The sequence below is a fragment of the Mytilus edulis genome, chromosome 10, assembly GCF_963676685.1.
Source record: "Mytilus edulis chromosome 10, xbMytEdul2.2, whole genome shotgun sequence".
NCBI classification, from domain to species: Eukaryota; Metazoa; Mollusca; class Bivalvia; order Mytilida; family Mytilidae; genus Mytilus; species Mytilus edulis.
In genome coordinates this window covers 38,890,109-38,914,977 of record NC_092353.1, presented here as the reverse complement: position 1 = coordinate 38,914,977, position 24,869 = coordinate 38,890,109, and the positions used below count along the sequence as shown (strand labels likewise).

The following is a 24,869-nucleotide window of genomic DNA, read 5'->3' as shown; positions in this document are numbered from 1 at the left end:
AAATTCTTTTTTTTCTTCTCGTAAATTCCGTAAATTTTCTCTGATTTTGACATGGTTTTCGACAAACGGAAGTGCCATGTTTACACTTTCATCCGGGTATTCCACAAAGAAAGATAACTCATGTTTGCACTGTTTTGAGCAGGAAATATAAAAGAGGTATTCTGATCCCGGTAAAACGGGACTCATCGTCAGCTGTCTGAAGCGTGAATCTCGGTAAACCGGGACTCATCGCCGAAAGGGTTAAGAGAAATAAAGAATTTGCATATGTTCGTATTGGGTACAATATTCAATCCTACTTACAGATATTTATCAATCATTTATTATATGATTGAACAATTGACTCCTACAATAAGTTTTAAAAAAAAAGAACAGTATTCAGACTTAAGAACTGTAAAAAAAATGCATGAATGTGACATTTATTGCTGTCTTTTGAAGACGTCTTTGCATCTCTTTTTGAATGTCACTTTTAATATATAGCAAAATGATAAAAATATGTTCATTGAACACAAAATCAACGGTTGCAAATGCATTTTAAAAGATGTGCTATCGTAGGGGGTGCAAACGTGAAAAGGGGTGGACGAGAATGGGAGCTAATATGACTTTGAGCACAAGCCAGGATGTCACCCTCCCAATTTTTATCAATGTTTTGGCTAAAATATCGAACATTTATTTCTAAAAAAAAAATCAAGTGACTTCGGTTTATTGTACATATGCAGAGTGACATTCTATACTAACAGAGACATATTTGTTTCTGATACTAAGTATGAAAAATACTAAACCAAGAGAATGAAAAAATATGAAAAACCTCATTAGCAAGCTTTTCATGTAAAGTTGGCCATAAAATTTCAGGGACTACAGATGACGACAACTGGGCTCCATGAACAGCTATAAATTCTTCTTGGCTCATTTTCTTTTCGGATACATCAGTGGCATGTGGCATGTTGATGTTTACAAAAAGGACATGTGCCTGGAACTCTTTCCAAAGAAAACTAAAAAGTTATTAATTTGCGTTCTCGGATTTAACCATAACCTTTAATGAAGAAATCCGAGACCATCGAAAATGTTATACTTTCGATTTGTTTGGGCGCGTCTGCAGCAACGGATTATCAGATTATGATAGTTAAAAATGCCTCTTGGAATAGATAGAAGTCACTTTTATGAGGAAAAAGTTAAGCATATTGAAAAAAGCAACAGGGTGAGAAAATAATATTAATTGAGATGGACTCAACAACTGACTGAACTGTTTTAAATCTTGATCCTTGAGGGAAGTAACAAAATGAAAATGTCTTCCCTTACTGGATAGAAGGAGAAACGTAGACGGCCATATAAAGTAGGTTAGAGCACTGCCTTGTAAGCGAGAGGTTCCACTTCACTTCATTCGGAGGAGACAAATTGTTTTCAGCGGCAGAGCCAGAACTTTTTATAAAGTGGAAAAAGGGGGGGGGGCTTTGACTGACCTAAAGGGGGCCCCACACTCTAGTCATGCTTCAGTCATTCCCTATATAATCTACCAAATTTCTGCCACAAAAGAGGGGCCCAGGCCCCTTCCCCTTAGATCTGCTTATGAATATAGAATCAGGTCAGAGGGTAATAAATTAAATAATTAAGGAATGCCTTTTATCTTCAGGCTTCAAATGGTAAGTTTTGGGTACAGTAAGGGTCGAATTGGTTAAAATTTTATAGTGATTGGTCAAAATATCCTCATTGTGTTTTGTCAGAGGTCTCAAATAATTTTAACAGTGAATTAATTATTTTTTTTAAATTAATGTGATTCGTCATGTTCGTCAAAATATGTCGATTTTGTTATCATCGTGGAGAAAGTGTACATTGTATGTTGTCATGCACAAAAAGTTATCCTTACCGTCATTTTGCAAAATATTTGACTGTTAATAATTCATCATAAAGGTACCCGACGACTGTCATTCATGCTCTCTGGTTTGGGGCCCAATATATATATATGTAATGACAATTGAAAACCCAGTGGTTAGAGAGGATATCTAGCCAGTGTACATTGTATGTGTTGTAAGAAAAGTAAAAGAAATAAACATGTATCATGTACAATGTATATTCATCAGATACATGTATATATTTATAATCAGTGCTGCTTGAAGCTAATAATTGAATTTGTAGTAAAAGTTTACACTGAGTGATGAACCTAACTTTTGGTAAACTTTTGTATGCTACAAAAACATTTGAAAACAGAGTTTCTACTAAACAGTATTCAAGTAAAACAGTGAATTAGCCTGTAACTGGATATAACCAGTAGTGAAACTTTTTATGTTCTAAAAAGATAAAAGTCATAAACATCTTATAAAGGGGTTTAGGTTTTGATTAATTTTTTAAAGACTTTACTTTAACTACAGGATGGGCCAAAAAATAAAGAATAAGAAACAATGGATAGAAGAAATAGATGCATATACTCATTTCATTTAATCTTAAGTAATCATAGTGTATTATTTATCAGACACATAAACAAACTATAAGTTTTACAAGTTTTATTTGATTTAATTAACAGGTTAAAGATGAAAGAATAGGTTCATTAGAGACAGAGAATGCTATGCTTTATTTGAAACTTGCTCAGTTAAGAGGGGCACTTCAACATACAAGACAAGAATCGATTGAAATTCATGAACAGTTTGAAGATGAGAGTCGATTTAGGAAATCAGTTGCTGAGTCGGCCTGCAAATTTAAGCAAGAGCTGGATGTAAGTAGAAGATTTATGATTTATGGTTTTTTTTCAGTTTCAAATTATTTTATCATGACTCACAGCTAAATTTCAATACAGTAACCCAGTGACACAATAAAAAAAGTCATTAAAAGTTAATATAAAGTTTTCAACACCAGACATGACATGGATGTGTCTATACATTATATTAATAAAATCATTATGATGACTAGTCCAGAACAGTTGTTATTAAATCTTAAATCAAAACTGTATGTTTACTGCATAGCTCTGTAGAAGAAGAGAAAAAAAGAGTGTAATAAAAACTTGTTTATTTAATTTTCAAAATACATGTATAGTAAGTTTATAATATAAAATTGTGTATATAGTTGCTAAAGCTTAATCCTTTATATTTAACAATGGATACAAAAACTGTTATTGAAATAAAATTTTGATTCTACTATCATTCTAGTGACTAATAAAATTTCATATATATTTTTGAAGAATATCAAAAAAGATATGCAGTCAGTGCAAAGTGCTGCCAAAGAAATCCCAAAGCAATTTAATGAACAGGTTCAGCATGCAAACTCAGTGGTACAAAGACATAAAATGGCTTTCCAATCCCAGAGTTCTAGCCTGTCAGAGCTTCAGGAAAGATTGGCTCATATGGAACTGACGCTTCATGATGTAACAGATAGACATGCTAAAGAGAAAAAAAGAAGACAGGAACTTCATAACACACTCATGGTAATTAGAAGTAAAAAAGATACGGAACTTTTACTCACTCTAAAAATATACTAATTAACTTTTACTCAAACTAAAACATTATAACTTTTATTCAAGGTAAAAACATAGAAGTTGTGATTTTGGTTCCTCTTCTGCCCTGCTTTTTTTCACCACTTTCTAAATAGTTGGTTTTTTTTACAATTTTTATTTGTTTAAGAACAAGCGTCCCCTTGTCAAAGATTAATTTCCTTGGCCTTACAAAAAAATATTGATAATTCAGTCTTGAAATATTTAATTACTTATTGTACAATTGTTCATACCCTTAACCCTCTCCCCTGATATTTTCTCATTTGTCTCATGGGCAATTATACATCATCTTCTTATATTTAAATGAATCACATTTATGCAACATTTAAAAAAAACTACTTTTTGTGCGGTTCTGTCACATTCAAGATTGCAACATCACAATTAATGAAGTGTAGAAATGGAGGAATTCAACTGTTTAAATTCAATAAATAAAAAGTAAACAAAAGGAAAATATGAGACTTGTCAACTTACATCCAAATTGTAGGAGTTGTCTACCCTGTGACAACCCATCATCTCAATTGACAGATGATTTTAAGGAATTACTGTGTCCTTCCCTCAGTGGGATAATTTCCAGAGGTGTCTCCCATGTGACAACCCATCGTCTCAATTGACAGATGATTTTAAGGAATTTCTGTGTCCTTCCCTCAGTGGAATAATTTTAGAGAAAGCATCCAGGAGGTACCATAAAGCGAGTTATTTTTGCGGGGTGTAAATTTTCGCGGATAGAACGAAATTGGCAAAATAAATTCTGCAAATTTAACAGGGCACATGCACGATAATAAGAATAGATATGGTATAACATGAGCTGCTTTGGATAGAAATCGAACTTAGGCAATTGCACATATACAAGGTAAAAAAAAAGAAGATGTGGTATGATTGCCAATGAGACAACTCTCCACAAGAGACCAAATGACACAGAAATTAACAACTATAGGTTACTGTACGGCATTCAACAATGAGCAAAGCCTATACTTGTAAGTTACTATGATTGATTTTGGAACTATCAATTACAACAAAAAAAGCTGTAGATGAGTTTTGTTCTGTTTTGTAGGGTTCTTATAACAATTCAATTTAAATTTGAAACAGTTACAGACTATTGAAGTAGTTATTTATTCAACCTGACATACGTTTATAGATTTATTGGTATTTATTCACATATGGTTGATTCCTATTTCACACAGCTCATATGTGATTTGGATTTTACTTTTTGTTACAGGAATTAAGAGGTAACATCAGAGTTCACTGTAGAGTAAGACCACTTATGGATTTTGATAGAGGTCAAGAGGATATGTCAAGTTTTGGAAGGTAACACAGAAGATCAAGAGTTTTTTTTATTGATATGAAGTCATTAGAAGTTTAATTTGTCTTTTCTATACAAAGGGAAACACATATATGTATCTATACTGATGTTATCCATATGTCAATGAATGCATTTATGAATCTGTTCATTTTTACCAACAATCAACATGTCCACTATTACAAAAAATTTAACTTAGTGATAAACTTTTTTTCATAGTGCAACCAGTGCAAACCATATAAAATTTTGAAATAAATTCAAAGATAAATAGTATTTCTTAAAAGTTTTTTTGTTTCTATGTAATAATATATATATAGTATTCTTTTCAAATATAATTATAATAACTCTTAATTTTTAGACAAGGAGCCAAGTCAGAAGTTGTAGTACACTTTGTAGATGATGTAAGTATATTTGTCTGTCTTTTTCTATTTTAGCCACGGCATTGACAGTTTATTTTCAATTTATTAGTTTGATGTTCCTCTGGTATCTTTCACCCCTCTTTTATTAAAAGATACAGACTCTCGTTGCTTGCTTGCCTTGAGTTCAGGTGGCTGAATATTCAATCACTGGCCACGTGACACTGAGGACTTAAAACTTGTAATTTGCTGCTAATCTCCTCTTCTCACATTGCATTTAGGAGTAAGAGAAAAGACTTATTGTTCAATGTCAACATATATTTGCTCCTCCTCTCTTCATGCTATGTGTTACCTAGTGAACAAGCGTATTTAAAATTAGCCTAAAGTTATTAGTCTAGTACAAAGCAGAGTACATATTATATCACATCAACAAGTTCTCATTCTGATATGCTTGTGATATTTGCCGCTGGACTTTAAACATCAATCCATCTGTCCATCTATTAATTTTTTGACATTTTCTTTTATATTCCTTATGTTTTTTTCATTTTTGAAGAGCCTTTGACTTTTGTTGAAAAAGCAAGACTAAGCGATCCTACATTCCGTCGTCTTTGGCGGAGTCAGCAGTGTCCACAAATATTCACTCTGTGGTTAAAGTTTTTCAAATTTTAATAACTTTCTTAAACTATACTGGATTTCTACCAAATTTGAACAGAAGCTGGTTTATGATCATAAGATAGTATCCAGAAGTAAATTTTGTAAACATAAAATTCCCTTTTTTCCGTATTTTACTTATAAATGGACTTAATTTTTTGCCCGGAAATATTACATTCACTCTGTGGTTAATTTTTTTAAAATTTTTATAACTTTCTTAAACTATTCTGGGTTGGTACCAAACTTGGACAGAAGCTTGTTTATGATCATAAGATAGTATTCAGAAGTAAATTTTGTAAACAAATAAATCCAATTTTTCCGTATTTTACTCTTAAATGGACTTAGATTTTCTGCCATGAAACAACACATTCAGTCTGTGGTTAAACTTTCCAAAATCTTAATAACTTTTTTTTACTATTTTGGATTTGTACCAAACTTGGACAGAAGTTTGTTTATGATCCAAAGCTAGTATCTAGAAGGAAATTTTGTTTTCTTCCAGTTAACATTACATTCAGTCTGCAGTTGAAGTTTTTAACAAGTTTTTAAACATTTATGAGATTCATAAACTATCCTGGATTTTTACCAAACTTGGACAGAAGCTTCTTACAATCAAACGATAGTATCAACAGGAATATTTTATTGATTTATTTCCTCATTTTTGTTGAGCCTGCGATTAACAGAAAGAGTAGGTGAGACACTGGGTTTAAATTTTTTTCAAAAACTAGGCACATTTATAACCATTTTACAGTATTGCTATTCCATTATTTTTGCAGAATAATCAAATATCTTATATTACAGGAAAATGTTTGTGTGAGAACAACAAAACATAACAAAGTGTTTGAATATGAAAGGTATGAATTATTATTGACCCTTTAACTATGCTATCAATCAAAATGTATCATTTTACTTTATTTTTTATCAGCTGTATATAAATGATAGAGTTATTGAAAATATAGTTATGCTTTGATAATTGTTGTGACTGAAATTTATTTTTTGACTTTTTATAATTATAATAATTTGCCAAAGGTTTGAAGTTGAGGTTGAATTAGCTTGATTAATCTTTCTTACTAAAGTTAATGGAACATACATTGTAATGTAAAGTATCAACTGTTGTAATAATAATTAGAGAACTGTTTAATAAGAGCTTTTGATACAGAAAAGATCTTACATTGATTTTTTTCATTGAAATTATGACACACGGTCAATGCTGATATGCACTCTTAGAATATGTAAAAATAAATATATACATGTACCTTGATGACATACTTATAAATAAAGATGATCAGATATTTTTGTTTTATTTTTGCATGTTTTGTTTAAAATCACAAAATTTTATATTTCAATACTTATCTGTCAAAAATAAACATCTTTCAAATGAAAACAAACTTTTCACATTTTTTTGAAAACTTTTTTTAATAGTGTTCCTATTGGTTTTTTTTCACATTTTTTTTTGCATAGGGGTTAACAGTATATAGTTATAAGCACTTAAATTTTGATTAGATTATCCCTTGCTACTGTATACTCTAAACTGAATTGGTTTTTTACATTATAGAGTGTATGACATGACAGAGACACAAAATGGTTTGTTTGATGAAGTTCAACCAATGTTAACATCACTTTTAGATGGGTAAATATTTATCTCAGTCAATAAATTAAAAAAATACATTTCATGCAGGTAAATTGTAAAATTATCAGATTTACCATTACTGACTTTCCACAGTGTGTATGCATTTGTGTGCTTTGGTGAGTATTAACCAATTAAAATGAAACAGAATTTAATTGTCAATTTCAAAGAACACAGACATTCAGCCTAAAAATAACCATGTGTATGACTGAAGTTCTCATCAAACTAGTTATTTATTCTTATCTTTTACTTATCAAGCAGAGACGAAAAAGTTTTTTGTAGTATTAAAAGAATTTTAATTAAATATTTAAGGAATGACTGTAAAATTTATTCTGTCCATGAAGAAATAACATAAAAAATTTGGTGCACACTGAATAACGGGCGTAGCGGGTTATTTAACAGTGTGCACCACATTTTTTATGTTATTTCGAATGGACAGAAAAAATATTACAGTCATTCCTTAAATATTTAATTCTAAATTCCATTTTAAACCGTAGAAAACCATGAAAAGACGTTGATGACGTCACGGTCACGTGACTAAATTATGTCTGGACTGATAACAAAATAACGTCAGCCAATCAGAAGACACGTTACATTAATTAAATTATTTGAATATGTGAAATAGAAAATAAATCATAGGAAAAAAATACTACTATATATAAAAAAGAAGATGTGGTATGATTGTTAATGAGACAACTCTCCACAAGAGACCAAATGACACTGTCACAATTAAGAAATATAGGTCACTGTACAGCTTTCAATAATGAACAAAGCCCATACCACATAGGCGGCTATAATATGCCCTGAAATGACAAATGTAAAACAATTCAAACGAGAAAACTAATGGCCTAATTAATATACAAAAAAATGAATGAAAAAAAATATGTAACACATTAACAAATGACAACCACTGAATTACAGGCTCCTGACTTGGAACAGGCAGATACATACTTTGCATTTAGGAGATAACTGTATTGTATTTTAAGATCCGACGGCATCAATTGAGGATTTGATGGTCGCAAATTAAGTTTACTGGGGACGTGTTAGCGGAGACAGTAAACAAGTATTTGTGACCATCAAATCCCAAATTAATGCCGTCGGAGCTTAAAATACAATATTGTTATCTCCATTCTAATGAAACTGACAGAAAACAACGTTAAAACATGTATTTAAAATCTGTCATATGCCGTCTGCGCTAGCGTACTTCCCATAGCATCAATTGTCAATTGATGCCATGTAAGAAAATGACGTTATCCAATCAAAATGAACATTACAAACGTTGTTGCATTAGAATTATTATTATTTCTAGGATACTAATCTCAGTGTAGATCTTAGCTAAGACGAACCACACACTTTCTTGGAAAAATTTCATTGGATATATAGCAGTTTGACAAACACTAATTTTAGTTATTCAGAATTTTAATACTTTCTTTACAACACAATGTGATTAAAATGTTTAGCTGCTTTTAACAGAGTTATCTCCCTGTAATGTTATGTACATCCTTAATTTGAATTATTTATTGGTAGATATAACATATGTATCATGGCCTATGGACAGACAGGAAGTGGAAAGACACATACCATGTTAGGGTCACACAAAAATGAGGATTACAATCCTACACGAGAAACCCATCCAGATGAGGGTGTTATACCAAGAGCAGCTAGAGAATTATTTAGGTAGGCCAAATAAAAAGATATGTGTGTTTCCTATTTCTCTGCCTTCCTTATATTTTAAGCTTAGAAATAGCCTACCTTAAAGTGTATTTGGTTATTTCTGAATTTCTCTCCCATAGACTCAATGAAAAAAAAATGTAAAATAAAAAAGCTCTACCTACCTACCCTTTTTTTTCAAAGATGTTATAGGAAACACACATATTATTTTATTAAGGGCTATTCCAGAAAAAAATGTATGGGGGGGGTTGGAAGGCACATTGTATTAATAATACATGGGTGATGGGTATCAGAGCAACTTTTCACACTATAATGTACTATTATTCTCAATTACAATTGTCTGGGTGGCAGGTGCTGACAAAAACTGCCTTCCAACCCTCCCATACATTTTTTTCTGGAATAGCCCTAAGTTTAAACATATTTATTTAAATTGGATTGGGAAACAAATTATTGCAACTTATACAGCGCTCATATTCGTGGACACAATTTCGCCGTTTTATGATTTTGAGGTGTAAAAACTTCAAAGGATGGCTGAAATAGAAGAAATATGCTGGTAAATTATATTTTTATTACAAATATGATTATTTTTAAAACTTAAACAAAAATTTTGGCACTTACCGCAAAGGATCGAAAAAGGGACAGCGATTTTCGGTCAAATTTCCTGAATGAAAAACACAATTTCAAAGAAGTATTTCTTAGTAATTATTTGACTGATTGCCCTAAATTTCTGTTCTTTACACCTTTGATATGTCTGCTATTCATCTATTATGAAATTGATTTGATAAATATTGTTTAAAGCTGCAGTTATTTGGTTTTAAATAGATGTGTAAAAACGGCGAATATGTTTCCCGCTTTGTTTGACAAAACTTCAGGAAATGTCAAATAGACTTTAATCTAACTTTTCAGATGATTTTTTTTCAAAGAAACGCGTATTACAGTTAAGAATCTTTGCTTTTGATGTTATCTTCATATAGAAATATCAGTATACTTCAAAAACATAAAGACTTGAACATAAACTTCAGAAAACATGAAAAGTTATGGCATAAATGAGCACCCCACTCTATCATTGTTTCCTCAAGACCATACTCGCAAATGGTGTCAAGGCTGAGCCGAAAATTTAGTCCCTTAAATTTTCTCCCCGGAGCAGGGATCAAACCAGGAACCTATCATATAAAATATGGCGGCCAATTTTGTTATTTTCGTATCAAAAATGAAGGCAGTCAATGACAAATACGTCTGAATTTTCTGTTTATTTTACAGAAAACAAGTAAAACAATGTCTTCAACGAGTTTATAATGGTTTTCCAACTTTCTGTCATTACGTTTCTTCCATGAAACTACGGTAAACATCGCAAATTGTGCCCAAGTTGTTGTATGCACATTTCTTCAAAGATAATTGCCGACTGACCGATTCTATTTGAACGAATTAATGTTGATGATCATTAATGACCCATCCGATAAACGGATTACCTATAACAACAGATTATGACACCAGTTGTAACCATTGATTAGCTTGGGGTGGTAAACAAAGTCATAATCTTTTCCCCAGGTAAAATTTAGTAATTAGCGTATCATATCAATACGCAAATTAATATGCAATCGATCTTCAAAAAAGGCAGGGCGCCCTGGAAACTGTAAAAAGGGCACAGGGCGCCACTTGGAAAAGGGCGGGCGCTGCGCCCTCTGAAAACGGCCTAGCTGGAACACTGCTATGTGTTAGTAGTCCAATGCTCTAACCACTACACTGTGGCTCTCTTATTATTTTATTTGGTATAAATTAGACTCAAGTATAGTGAAACTAATTTTATTTTGTGTATCATTTATTTGACCTTCCTTGTGTTTTCAAATTCATTTCTTTTTTAACGGCAAAACAATTTTATTTTTTACTTAATTAAATAATCTAGCATTCATTGTTTTTTAGGTTGGAGGGTGTTTATTTTCTTTTATGTTATTCCTGATATAGCATGTATATCTCTCCATTTACTTCCAGACTGACATCAGAGAAACAGAAAGGAACACATACTGTGGAAGTCTCAGTGGTAGAAATATACAACAATGACATCCGTGACCTTCTGAGTCATGACCCAAACATCAAACATGATATCAATACCGGTCAGGACAACTCTATAAGTTTGCCTACCATTATTTCCAAGTAAGATAATTCTACAAGTTTGTCTACCATTTATGTGTCCAAGTAAGATGACTGCTGATTCATTATTTTTTGCTAAATACCAATTCTCTTGGATTTCCTGGGTAAAGGTGAGCCATGAACACATCGTTCAAGGACTTAAAAATTTTCCATAGGCTAGAATGCAGACTATTTCAAAATTAAGAAATTAAATATCCATGAAATTGAAACCAGTGGCGGATCTAGAACTTTTCCTAAGGGGGGCCCGCTGACTGACCTAAGGGGGGGGCCTGCTCCAGTCATGCTTCAATGATTCCCTATATAATCAACCAAATTTTTCCCACAAAAGGGGGGGTCAGGGCCCCCCCTGTATCCACCTATGGAAACTTAAGCTCAAACCAAAGGAAATTGGTACCCAAGAAAATAAATGAATCCCTAATAGATTGAAATTAGAATTAAATTTTGCAAATATTAAAAATTTGGATTTTTTTTAAGAATAAAGCAAGTCCACATAGACAGAAATTATCAGAAAGATATCTACATTTAGTTTGGTTAAACCTGTATCTTCCATTATATATGACAATGACTTTACCTGTAATTGACTTCTCAAAATGTAGTTTTCTCGTGTGCAGACCATACTAGTATAGATATTTTTTAAGGGGCCAGCTGAAGGACGCCTCCGGGTGCGGGAGTTTCTTGCTACATTGAAGACCCATTGGTGGCCTTCGGCTGTTGTCTGCTCTATGGTCGGGTTGTTTTTGCTTTGACACATTCCCCATTTCCTTTCTCAATTTTATGCATTTGTATTTACATGGCTCTTTGAAATATAATGTTTACAAATATGATGTCAGAAATATATTACTCAGTAAACTTTATATTTTGTGAATGCAAGCATAGTTCTATGATTTTTTTCCAGACAAGTAGATACAGTGTATGATGTCATGTGCTTAGTACAGCATGGTCTGCACACGAGAAGAGAATCAGCCACTATGGTTCATGAACATTCAAGTCGATCACATCTGGTTGTAACGTTAACAGTCGTTTCTCCCGCTCCAAGCTTCTTCTCTAAAAACTCAGCACCAGGAGATAGTAAGATACTAATTTTCTGTTTATTGATATTTATTTTCTTTTTATATATAATCAATAAATCACAGGATATGAAAAAAGAAAAAAGAACTTTTTGATAACTGTCTCCCTTATTTCCTTTCATTTTTATACGACCGCAAAATTTGAAAAATTTTTCGTCGTATATTGCTATCACGTTGGCGTCGGCGTCGTCGTCGTCGTCCTGCGTCCGAATACTTTTAGTTTTCGCACTCTAACTTTAGTAAAAGTGAATGGAAATCTATGAAATTTTAACACAAGGTTTATGACCACAAAAGGAAGGTTGGGATTGATTTTGGGAGTTTTGGTCCCAACATTTTAGGAATTAGGGGCCAAAAAGGGCCCAAATATGCATTTTCTTGATTTTCGCACTATAACTTTAGTTTAAGTGAATAGAAATCTATGAAATTTTGACACAAGGTTTATGACCACAAAAGGAAGGTTGGGATTGATTTTGGGAGTTTTGGTTCCAACAGTTTAGGAATTAGGGGCCAAAAAAGGGCCCAAATAAGCATTATTCTTGGTTTTCGCACAATAACTGTAGTATAAGTAAATAGAAATCAATGAAATTTAAAAACAAGGTTTATGACCACAAAAGGAAGGTTGGGATTGATTTTTGGAGTTGAGGTCACAACAGTTTATGAATTAGGGGCCAAAAAGGGGCCCAAATAAGCATTATTTTTGGTTTTTGCACCATAACTTTAGTATAAGTAAATAGAAATCTATGAAATTTAAATACAAGGTTTATGACCATAAAAGGAAGGTTGGGTTTGGTTTTGGGAGTTTTGGTCCTTAACAGTTTAGGAATAAGGGGCCCAAAGGGTCCAAAATTGAACTTTGTGTGATTTCATCAAAAATTGAATAATTGGGGGTTCTTTGATATGCCGAATCTAACTATGTATGTAGATTCTTAATTTTTGGTCCCGTTTTCAAATTGGTCTACATTAAGGTCCAAAGGGTCCAAAATTAAACTTAGTTTGATTTTAACAAAAATTGAATCCTTGGGGTTCTTTGATATGCTGAATTTAAAAATGTACTTAGATTTTTAATTATTGGCCTAGTTTTCAAGTTGGTCCAAATGGGGGTCCAAAATTAAACTTTGTTTGATTTCATCAAAAATTGAATAAATGGGTTCTTTGATATGCCAAATCTAACTGTGTATGTAGATTCTTAATTTTTGGTCCAGTTTTCAAATTGGTCTACATTAAGGTCCAAAGGGTCCAAAATTAAACTAAGTTTGATTTTAACAAAAATCAAATTCTTGGGCTTATTTGATATGCTTTATCTAAATATGTACTTTGATTTTTGATTATGGGCCCAGTTTTCAAGTTGGTCCAAATCAGGATTCCATATCAAGTATTGTGCAATAGCAAGTCTTTTCAATTGCACAGTATTGCACAATAGCAAGAAATATCTAATTGCACAATATTGTGCAATAGCAATTAATTTTTAATTGGAGTTATCTTTCTTTGTATAGAATAGTAGTTGATAATATATGTTGGAAATTTGCCAGACATGACTATGATGTCATTTTCTATTTTTATTTGCCAATAACTTTTTGTAAATAACTTCATTGGAAATTTGCCAATATAAAATGTTGCTGATGAAGCTTTTTTTCCTTATCTTATCTAAAATGTTTTTAGATAATGTATGTTGGACATTTGCCAGACATGACTATGATGTCATTTTCTATTTTTATTTGCCAATAACTTTATGTAAATAACTTCATTGGAAATTTGCCAATATGAAATGTTGCTGATGAAGTTTTTTTTATTGTTTTATACAATAAACAATGTATATTCACTTTTACTACCAACCAATCTTTACCATTCAGTGATAACAAGCACTTTATTTTACATTTTTAATATTTTATGATGTATTTAAAAGAGTAGTTATTGTTGCAAACTCCATTAGAAATTTGAATTGATATCAGTTTTGGAGAAAGGGAAACGGGGATGTGAAAAAAAAGGGGGGGTTTAAATTTTTCTCATTTCAGATTTCATAAATAAAAAGAAAATTTCTTCAAACATTTTTTTGAGAGGATTAATATTCAACAGCATAGTGAATTGCTCAAAGGCAAAAAAAAACTTTTAAGTTCATTAGACCACATTCATTCTGTGTCAGAAACCTATGCTGTGCCAACTATTTATTTTTAGATTTAAAAAGTTTGAAGAAGAAATCTTTAATTGATTTGTAAAATCTTGATATTTGTTTTGTGTCAAAAAAAAACATGTAATGTCAAAAATTTGATCACAATCCAAATTCAGAGCTGTATCACGCTTGAATGTTTTGTCCATACTTGCCCCAACTGTTCAGGGTTCGACCTCTGCGGTCGTATAAAGCTGCGCCCTGCGGAGCACCTGGTTATATTATATTAAAAGGAATAACAATTGATTGTCCTACTAAATGGAATCAAATTAATTAAATTTTTTTGTTGCGGCATTTCATGTGTTTTTCTTGTTGTACCTAATTAGCATCACTGTTTTCTAATTCTAATGTTTGCTGCACCTTGAATTAATCAAGCTTTGGCAGGAGCATCATTTTTTTTTTTTTATGTAGGTTTAAATCTGAATAACAATTTAGATATACAAATGTATAAAAAGTCTTTTAATTACTCTTGAAAGCGAATCATGGACTCACTAATAAAAGTCCATCAAAAATACATATGAAGCCAAATAGTTCAATTCAGAATTTCATCTTCTGTCATAGTATTATATTGTACAGTCTCTCCTAGTATCCTTGGAAACTGATCACCCAAAATAATGATTTTCCCATAGCGCAACAGATATGGTAGCTTAATTCAAAATTTATCTTCCATCCTTATATTATATAGTCCAATATCCTAGTAAATGATGTCCGAAATATAAAGTAGATTCTAATATGATGTTCTTCTTTTGCTTTGGAAATGAAGCCATGTTCTAATTTCAATAAAACATGGCCTGCACCTGATTGACATCACAATTGAAATTTGCGACATCAGATGTATTTTGGACAACAATAGGGATAAAAATGGACTTTTATATTGGTGTTGCTTGCTAGGAAAATAAAAAAAATTTTCTTAAAGTAACTTTACATTTATCTGTTTACTTTTGTGAAATGGTTACTTTTCTGTAGTTTTTTTGTTTCATAAAATAAAAATAGCCATTTTTCAAAACATAAATTAGGTCTGCTTCAAAGTATCAAAGTTTTAAATTTCTCTGTAGAACCTAAATTATTCTATCATGCCATGCTCCATGCCCATTTTAACATGGGTAGGCATTATATTTGTCAACACTGTACACCTGGCTAACGCTAGATATAAAACTGTTGACAAATGTAATGCCTACCCATGATAAAATGAGCATAGAGCATAACATAAAAGAATTACTTCTTCAACATCCACAACTGTGATATTCTGATTATGCAGAACCATTCCTGAGTTTAACAACTAAGCACCAATTATTAACCCAATTCAATTAATATCAAACATGATTTCTATAAATATAAATATATTATAAAATATGATTTCTAAAAATTATCAATTTGTTTTTTTATAACAGAGCCTACAGCCAAAACATTGCAACGTATGTTCTTATTGATTGAATGCACCCTTCAGTTTGGCTACATAAGATTTTTATTGAATGATGTGTTATTTAGATTTTATTTATGTGTTATTTTGTTTGTATGTATTTATGTGTTGAACCCATGCATGCAAGTTTTTCTTTGCTCATTGCAAAACAATTTAGAATTTATGTTTCTATTCTAGGCGTGCATAAAATAAATTTGTAGGGTTGCCAACTTTTTAAGCATTCAAGGTTTTCTTGAAAAATATTTCTTAACAATTCACCTAGTTTTTGTCATTGTTTGCTTCTCTAGTAATGTCTAGAAATTATTGCATGATAGATGGAATATTAAAAAAAATTAGATACTGGTAATATTGAGAAGATCAAAACTGTAAATTCAGGAATTATTGCGATGTTTTTAAAATTGCAAAAAATGCAACAGGGTTACAATCACAATAATTTTAACTCGCATTTTAAAATATTTTATATGAGTTGAACAGAATTTTTCTCAATATCACAAAAAATTTAAATAGCATTTTAGTCTAAAAAGTCACAATCGCAATAAGAAATGCGCGTAATAATTTCTCAATTTACAGTATTAGAAATAAAGTTTGTAAGTGATTAAAATATTATACATGATGACTGTGGGATAATTTAGATTTGAAGTACTCTTTAAGTTGAAGAGCATTGAGCTTTGAAATGTTTTATAATTTACCATCATAATTCATATATACATGTAAAAAGCAAGCAGACTTGCCCGACCAAATACGGTATTGTGTTTTGTTAGTTACGATACTTATCAGTATGTATGTTTGCCGATATTCTATTTTTTAGTAGAGACATATTTATAATTTTCTACATGAATTTAGTTTTCAGGAAAACCAAAAGGAAATCTTTAACAGAAAGTCAACTTCTTGATATGATCCCTGAAGCACTCCTACAAGGTTGATTACCGTTAGCCCTCCGTCTAACATATACCCTTAATTAGCTAATAGTCCCATTCCTTTCCCAACCTCAAATAAATCATAAGTCTTAGATATTCAAAACTGATTAGTTTTGTACCAATACAATTATCCAATATTCCATTTGCCTATTTCCAACTTTAGACAAATTTGCAAAGGGAAATAACCCCTTCTTTATTTTTATGTATATGTCCTGAATTAGGAGCCATTAAATTGTCTGTATGTTTGTTGCCACATATTCTGCCACATGAATAAAAAAAATGAATAAAAGGATATATTGGGATTTTGTGAATGAGCAGCAATCTTTGATATAATTTTTCCTCGATAAATACCTTTCTGTGAAAACTTTATTGATTAAGTATAAAACAGAAGATGTGGTATGAATGCCAATGAGACAACTCTTCACAAGAGACCACTGTGTGGCCTTCAAAAATGAGCAAACCCCATAGATTTGTTTGACATTAAAAATACATCTCTGAACATGTGCATTGTATTCCACCGTAAAGTATCATTAAATTAAACTTGCTGATTAACTAATTTTTATATTTTTTTGTTTTCTGCCTTTTAGTTGCTTAAAGTAAAGCAATTACAACAGAATGCATTGAGTTTGTAAATAAAGGGAATATATTTGGTTAGCTTGCTTGATAGCTGAACTGTGAAGTCATGACTAGGTTAGGTAAACTACCCTTCTTTAAGAGAATACTAGTCTGACAAATCTATCTATCTGTCTGTAGGACTACTCAGAAAGGAGGGTAATATCCCTAACCTAATAATGACTTCAATGTTCAGCTAAAAAGCAAGATTCTATCTTAACCTAAACACTCAATGCATTCTGCTGGAACTCATTTATCATGCAGCTTTATCACCTGCTGAGTAGAACTTTAATTCTTATATTACTGCTTAATGATGTTAGGGTAGAACTCAGGAGTGGATGCAGGATTTTTGTAAGGGGGTCTAATTAAACAAAAACTGATGATTAATAATCAATGCTTAGAAGGCTGCCAAATATCACATATTCCTAGAATTTTGTTTATCATACATATCTTAAAATAATTCAAGCTAATTTTTACCACAAAAACAGAACCACCTTACATTCCATGCATGAATTCCTTTGAAAACCCAGCCCTTTAAATCAGTTTACACCATACTTAACAATAACATACAATCTTACTTATTGTTCCTACCTGATAATTCAATTACTGTACCCTGCATGATTTTATTTGAAATTTTGGACAATAACTAAAACTGCATGTAGTTGGCCATGGAGTTAAATTGTTTCTTTTAAATAACTAGCGAAAAGAAGAAGATGTGGTAAGATTGCCAATAAGACAACTCTCCACCAGATCTGTATATTTTATTGACTTGAATGCTTTTTTTTTTATTTTTATGAAATGAAAGCAAGAGGCCATCACATTTTGCATGAAGCAAATAAACTTTCAAAAACACAACAATCAACTTTTTTAATTATATGTATTTTTTTTATGTAAACTTAAAACACAAAACTTTTGGAAAATTATTTATTGAGATGTAGGAGGTATCCTTTGATGGGAAATCAATTGGCCTTTTTAGAATCTATATATATATATCTTTATTCTGTCAAACCTTTGCAATTACAATGGTATACAGACATCTAAAGGACTATGGGTAATCTCATTGTTTGTACACCAAAGTCATTGGTTGAATTTCAATTGATTAAAATGTTTTTAACCAATCACAACGTCTTGGTAAATGCATTTGAAAATATTACCCAAAATACATTAGATTCTGAAATGTCAAATTATAATATGTCATATGCTGAAATAAGCATATGAAATAATTTTAAGGTAGATAGCTTATAACATATTTAGCAATTTTTAATCATTATTGTACAGGTATAGCATATTATCAGATTATTACATGGCATTTTTCATATCGCATGTTTTATCAGCCCTAGGTTCAATATCAGCCAAAGAGCCGCATGGCTCGAGGGCTGATATTGACCGAGGGCTGATAATACATGCGATATGAAAAATGACATGTTATGATCTTTTTATCATATGCTTCAACAGTAGAGATAAATAACAGATTCATATATTGATCCTTTTACGTGGTTCCCGAAAAGAAGTTGAAAGAGTAAAAGTTCACGGACGTCGGACCCAAAATTTAATACATTCAATATGAAATCTTTCTATAATATGCCTCAACAGAGAAAAAAAAACACATTTTAATATGGACGAATCTACAAAAAAATAATTCAACAATATACATAATAAACATTGTTTGGAAAAGTCAACTTTTTTTAAAGTAACTTTCTAAATTATGTTTCAGAAAAACTTAAAAAATGCATTTAATATTTATTTATTTATTTTTTTTTAATTTAATTTAATTATTTTACTCAATATACTTTCCAGTATTCAAATAATTGTTTTGTACACTACTTTGTAATGTTCTTCACTGAAAACGTAGCATTGAGGTGTATTTTCCGGAATTTGCCGAGTATCACCGAAATGCCATGTGATAACGTTACGGAAAGGCATGTGATAACAATCGAAGCATGTGATAAACTTTTCATATCAGCCCGCTAAGCACCAATTCGAAAAATATGGAAAATACTTTAATTTAATGCTATTATCATACGGTAAAAATTATATGTTATTTAGTCTAAGTATATGATAAGTTTATTTATTGTATAGCAATATAATATTTCCCACAGAACGTAACCAAAAGTTAGCGTGCAATAAATTCTAATATTGCACTAGTGCAATAAATCTTCAAAATTCATGACGTCATCAACGTTTAAAACTTAGTTTAAACCAATTTTTACTTTCAAATATTATATTGCTATACAATAAAAGGGTTATTGCATGAATATTGGGGAATATTGTCCCTCGTAGAACATATATTGCACTCGCAAGCTCGTGCAATATAAAATTCTACTCGGGACAATATTCCCCAATATTCATGCAATAACCCTATAATATTGATATCATTAGTCATATTTTCAGACATATTACTTTTTTTCAGTGAAACTAAGTTGGATTATATTTAAATCATAATCGTTTGCATATATTAGTCACAAACAATGCGAACAAATAGTGTTGATTAATTAGACGGCGGAGCTTTATATTTCTATAATATTTCAATGCATTCGATCATACTGTTGATTCAGAATGAAATGATTTGTCTTTCAACCAATAATTATATTATAAATAATAGAACAACTTCTGTATGCTTTATCTGCTTGTCTTGTCCTCTTTCAAACTATGAAGGCCAATCATTAAATTATCTAAGTTTTATTTACAGCGACACCTAGGGACAGTAAAGGGAGATCATCCTCTTTATCATCATCTGGATCAATGCCATCAGGCTCCATGTGGCAATCTAATGATATCAGTACTAATTCTGCTGGACAGGCTGTTATTAAAACAAAACTACAGTTAGTAGATCTGGCTGGTAGTGAATGTGTTGGTAGGTTTTGGCAAAGAGATTTATGGATAGACTATGTTCATGATCAAAATATGAAGTCATATGCTCGATGAACAATGAAAATGTTTTTTCACCGTATTGTGCTCATTGAAGTTTTTTAATGCAATATTTATATAGGTATGAAGTGAAAGCAGCTTAAAACTCTTTCATCCATTTGGTTGTCAATATAATATATGTCATACAAGTGAGAGGTTTAATTAGCTATATAACCAGGTTTTAATCAACCATTTTCTACATAAGAAAATACCTGTACCAAGGCAGGAATATGACAGTTGTTATCTATTCCTTTGATATGTTCGAGCTTAACATTTTGCCATTTAATAAGGGAATTTCCATTTTGAATTTCCTCAGAGTTCAGAACTTTTGTGATTTAACTTTTTTTTTACAATATCTGGAATACAATTGTACTGGTATACAAGAGAAATTATGATATTTATACTTTACAAAACTTCACAAAACATTCAGAAATGGAAATCAAATTTTAAAGAAAAGTTTCACCCCTAGCATGATGATAATCTAAAATTTATTTTAAAAGGACATAATTGAACATGATTGTTCAAATTTCAGGCATGAGTGGTGTCAAGGGACAGGCATTACGAGAAACAGCAAACATAAACAAGAGTTTGTCTGCGTTAGCTGATGTTTTAGGAGCTCTAGCTGAACACAGAGCACATGTGCCTTATAGAAACACACGTCTCACACATTTGTTACAAGATTCTATTGGTAAGTGGTTGTGTCTGTATGTACCTTACAGAAACACACGTCTCACACATTTGTTACAAGATTCTATTGGTAAGTGGTTGTGTCTGTATAGTAAAGAACAAATGTACCATAAAAGGGGGGATGTTTTACATTGTTGGTCTATAGAGTAGATGCTTTTGTCAATAGTATCACATGGCTATACATTTGAAAAACCTTAGTGCTCAACAGCTTAGTAGCTGCTTTTGATATATGCTTAGATATAAAAATGTGACAAGAACGTGATTAAAACCTATGTCTTACACATTGCATGCAAATATATAACTAAGTCTTTAAAATCCTACCAAACATTGAGTGCAATAAAAATCACTGGGTATGATGTATCATAAACAGATCTTTTTTAAATGATAGAGAGACTCCTATTTGCACATTGGAATTCCTTGTTCTTTAACCCAGTAAGTAAAAAAATAAGATTTTTAATGTGGTACTTAACACCTTGACTTAAATTAATTTGGCTCATTTAAAGTCATATGAAACCTCAAATTAAATAAAAATGTGCATATGATTTTTATAACTAAATGGATAGTTTTCATTATAAAACTTATGTACATATACTTTTTTCTGAAGAAAATTCTTTAATTTGTCCACATTTAGAAAAGTATACTTTATTTTAATTGATTACTTCCAAGAAGCAATTCGCCAACATATTTTCCGTATATGCAAGTGACCTTAGTGTGATCCTTCTCGTAAAAATCCGGTGATCACAATACTCGTGGATCTGTTTTTTAAATAAACTATTATCTGATTGTATAAGATGTTTATACACATGCTCAATATCCATGCTTTTTCATTGATTGTTTACTATAAGGTGACAATCGGTAAACTTCGGCTTCAAAACACGGCATTTAATGAGCTGCCATATTTGTTAAATCATAACAGACAGAGAGACAATTATACGATATAATTGCGTAAAAAATGAGAAAATGTGCACAGAAGACTAAGTTTATGTTATATACATGCATTGGTTCAAGAATTGGATAAACATTATTTTTCACCAGTCACTCGTTTCATATGACTTTAATTTTCATATAATTTTGACAATATATTTATTTTGACCCATTGAACTTATATTAGAAAAATTTCTAAAATTAAACCACACACTTCATCAGAAAAATTTCATTGGATATATAGCAGTTTGACAAATGCTTTATTTTTATTATTGAGAAGCTTAATATTTTCATAACAATAGAACATGATTAAAATGTTCAGCTGATTGTTACAAAGTTATCTCCCTTTAGTGTTATGTGCCTCCTTAAATAAAGTCCAAACACTGGCTGATCTTTGATTACAGCATGACCATTTATAACAAACAGTAATGAGCAACTGCAGAAACAATACAGGGAACAACAATAAAATAACAGATATTGACAATGATACAAGTGGTGGCCTCATACCACAATTAATTCCCTTTGTTCCGTGGTCTAGGAATATAGTTCCCAATTATTATATTGGGTACTTTTTCTTATGTATTCTGACTACTGTTTTCTTTGAAATGTTTACTATTTAAGTGTCCTATAAGTTGCATATATATTGAAATAAGTAAAACATGTGGAAAAAAATTATTGTTAAAAGTGAAAGTAGTGTTTTGGCCAAAATGAAAGTAGGGTAGAAATTAGCCTTCATCATTTATTCAAGATTCAAATCCTACCATTGGCATGTTTTAAATATGGCTCTAAAAAAGAAAAAGCACTGATGGATTGTCCTGGGACAAGCATATTTTATTCAAATAATAATGGTCTATAAGCAGTTAAATTTATTTAATGTTTGAAACAGTACAAATTTTTTAATTCAATTTTAATTTTACACAAAAAAATGCATTACAACCATTGGGAGGAATAATTGTGTTCTGAGGCCTATGCTTATAGGGTTATCTCCTATGTTGTTTATTTCAAATATTTAAAGTTATTAATTATAGAGAAAACACAAGTTATCTCCCTTATTACATATAATTGAAAATGTGTTCAAACTACGTTGAAAATTATATTTAAAGCAAATAATTAATGTTTGTGTCTTTGTTTTAAAGACTGATTCATTTTGTTAATGCTAAAAAAAAACTTATTTTACAAATATCTATCATTATTGTTCAAAATATCAAAACTTTCTCTATGTGAATTATTTAAATATAAACTGTTGGTATACTATTATTTTTTCACAGGAGGAGATGCCAAGTTATTGATTCTGTTATGTGTAGCACCTGCCCAGAGATACATCACAGAGTCTCTACAGAGTTTAGGTTTTGGTGCTCGCGCTAGACAAGTACAAAGAGGTCAAACTAAACGTCGTCTGCCATCATCTGCAGAGAAAGTCAGTATGGACACGCCAAAAAATTCTAGATCTATCTCAGTGACAGGTCCTCCACCTTTTAGCCAGCGATGATTTTAATGACATTTTTTACCAACTTTAATATATCTTAACAATTAACAATTCCAAATATATATATTTTTGGAGACCGTTTGTTTATTCTGTCTGACACGAAATTTATCACTTGAAATCTCATAAAGTTAAATAAGAATGGAATTTAAACATTTAAATTGACATGTATTACTCATGAAATGCATACAAGTTGGCAACCATGCATGGAAAATATTGAGTACAATTTGAAAACAAGGAGAAGTTTGCAAATTGTCCTATAGTTTAGGCTTGAAAAGAACAGGGGAAAAAAATATAAATTTATTAAATATTAAGTGTAATCATGCACTTTTATCTATTATTTTGTATCAAAACAAATCATTTTTTTCCCATGTCAAATCAGGATTCTTTTTGGAATTTTCATTTCTACATATGTGAAGTGTATCATAGTAAAGTCTCTCAAGTTAACATGCGAATGTCAATTGACGAAATTGCTTTCATAACAAGCTATTAACTTTATTTGTGTTATTGTCCTTTATAATAAAAAATAGTAAGATTTTAGAAGACGGATGCATTTGTTTTTGTACTAGTATATTTGTGTCAAAACAAACTTGAATTTCAAATACTAGTCTTTAAGTTAAATTCCCCACATTCCAGGATTACTATTTATAATCAGCTTCATGCTTTGTGCATTTGATTTACTGGTGCTAATATCAAATATCATAAGGAAAAAGCTTTGTTTCATCTTTTTGTTTAATATATTAAATTTTTGTCTAATTTTGTAAAACATTGAAATTTATTATAGTACACTATTCTTGAAAGAAACTTTAATATTTAATACTTATAGAAACAAGGATGTAATGTCATGTTATTGGATATCATTAAACTAAATCAATTAATTCAGGAATTAAAATTACTAGGATAAGAAGATGATTTAGAAAGTTCTGCTCAAGTTTGAACTCTAATTGTTAATGTGTCCTTTTATCAGTCCTTGAAGAGTGATAGAAGTGTGTTACTGAATATCCATTGACAAATCTATCAACAAGATAAAGGAGGAGTTATTTTAAACTCTGAACTTTAAATATAAATTCAATGAATTTATGTCATACAGGCTTATAAAAGTACTGATATTGTTGAAAAGTTATCAATAAAATGATGCCAACATATTATATTTTATCCAATTTAGTGTAGCTAGTTGACAAGTTTACTTTTTTATTATTTTCAATATTAAAAGTTTACCTTGTTCATATGTATGTATACAATATAGAAACTGTATTGTTATAATTTGTTAGTTCACTAAAGTTTGAATCCCAGTGTAACTTAGTTTCATACTTTTTCATTTTAGATATATTTTATATGCTATTTCTAGATTCCAAAGTGTTATCCATCCAGGAGTTGTGTCCTTTGTTATATATGTATAGTATATATTTATTTGAATATTGTTTTTGTTAGTTTTATATGAAAATAAACATATTTTGACGAAAAAA

The 24,869-nt window shown here is 30.9% G+C and overlaps 2 protein-coding genes across 4 annotated transcripts in view; one reads left to right on the top strand and one right to left on the bottom strand.

Annotated features, from left to right (window-relative positions):
• LOC139491127 (tubulin--tyrosine ligase-like protein 12) overlaps positions 1-1,037 on the bottom strand; it is a 17,763-nt gene extending 16,726 nt beyond the window's left edge. The window contains exon 1 of the mRNA XM_071278535.1: positions 806-1,037. Within this exon, the coding sequence (XP_071134636.1) occupies positions 806-940 (135 nt within the window). The 5' untranslated portion in view covers positions 941-1,037. The remainder of the gene's footprint in view (positions 1-805) is intronic.
• LOC139491128 (kinesin-like protein KIF25) lies at positions 1,028-24,869 on the top strand. 3 transcript variants are annotated; one of them, XM_071278537.1, is made up of 14 exons: positions 1,035-1,195; positions 2,516-2,704; positions 3,167-3,409; positions 4,692-4,780; positions 5,131-5,173; positions 6,578-6,630; positions 7,332-7,406; positions 8,931-9,080; positions 11,064-11,225; positions 12,118-12,290; positions 15,845-15,868; positions 20,092-20,256; positions 20,842-20,997; positions 23,189-24,869. In XM_071278537.1, the coding sequence occupies exons 1-14, from the start codon at positions 1,127-1,129 to the stop codon at positions 23,407-23,409; spliced, it is 1,812 nt and encodes a 603-aa protein (XP_071134638.1). In that variant the 5' UTR covers positions 1,035-1,126; the 3' UTR covers positions 23,410-24,869. The 3 variants fall into 3 exon arrangements, with proteins under 3 accessions (XP_071134639.1, XP_071134638.1, XP_071134637.1); XM_071278536.1 differs by lacking the exon at positions 15,845-15,868 and adding an exon at positions 16,717-16,791 and having other exon boundaries at positions 1,050-1,195; XM_071278538.1 differs by lacking the exon at positions 15,845-15,868 and having other exon boundaries at positions 1,028-1,195.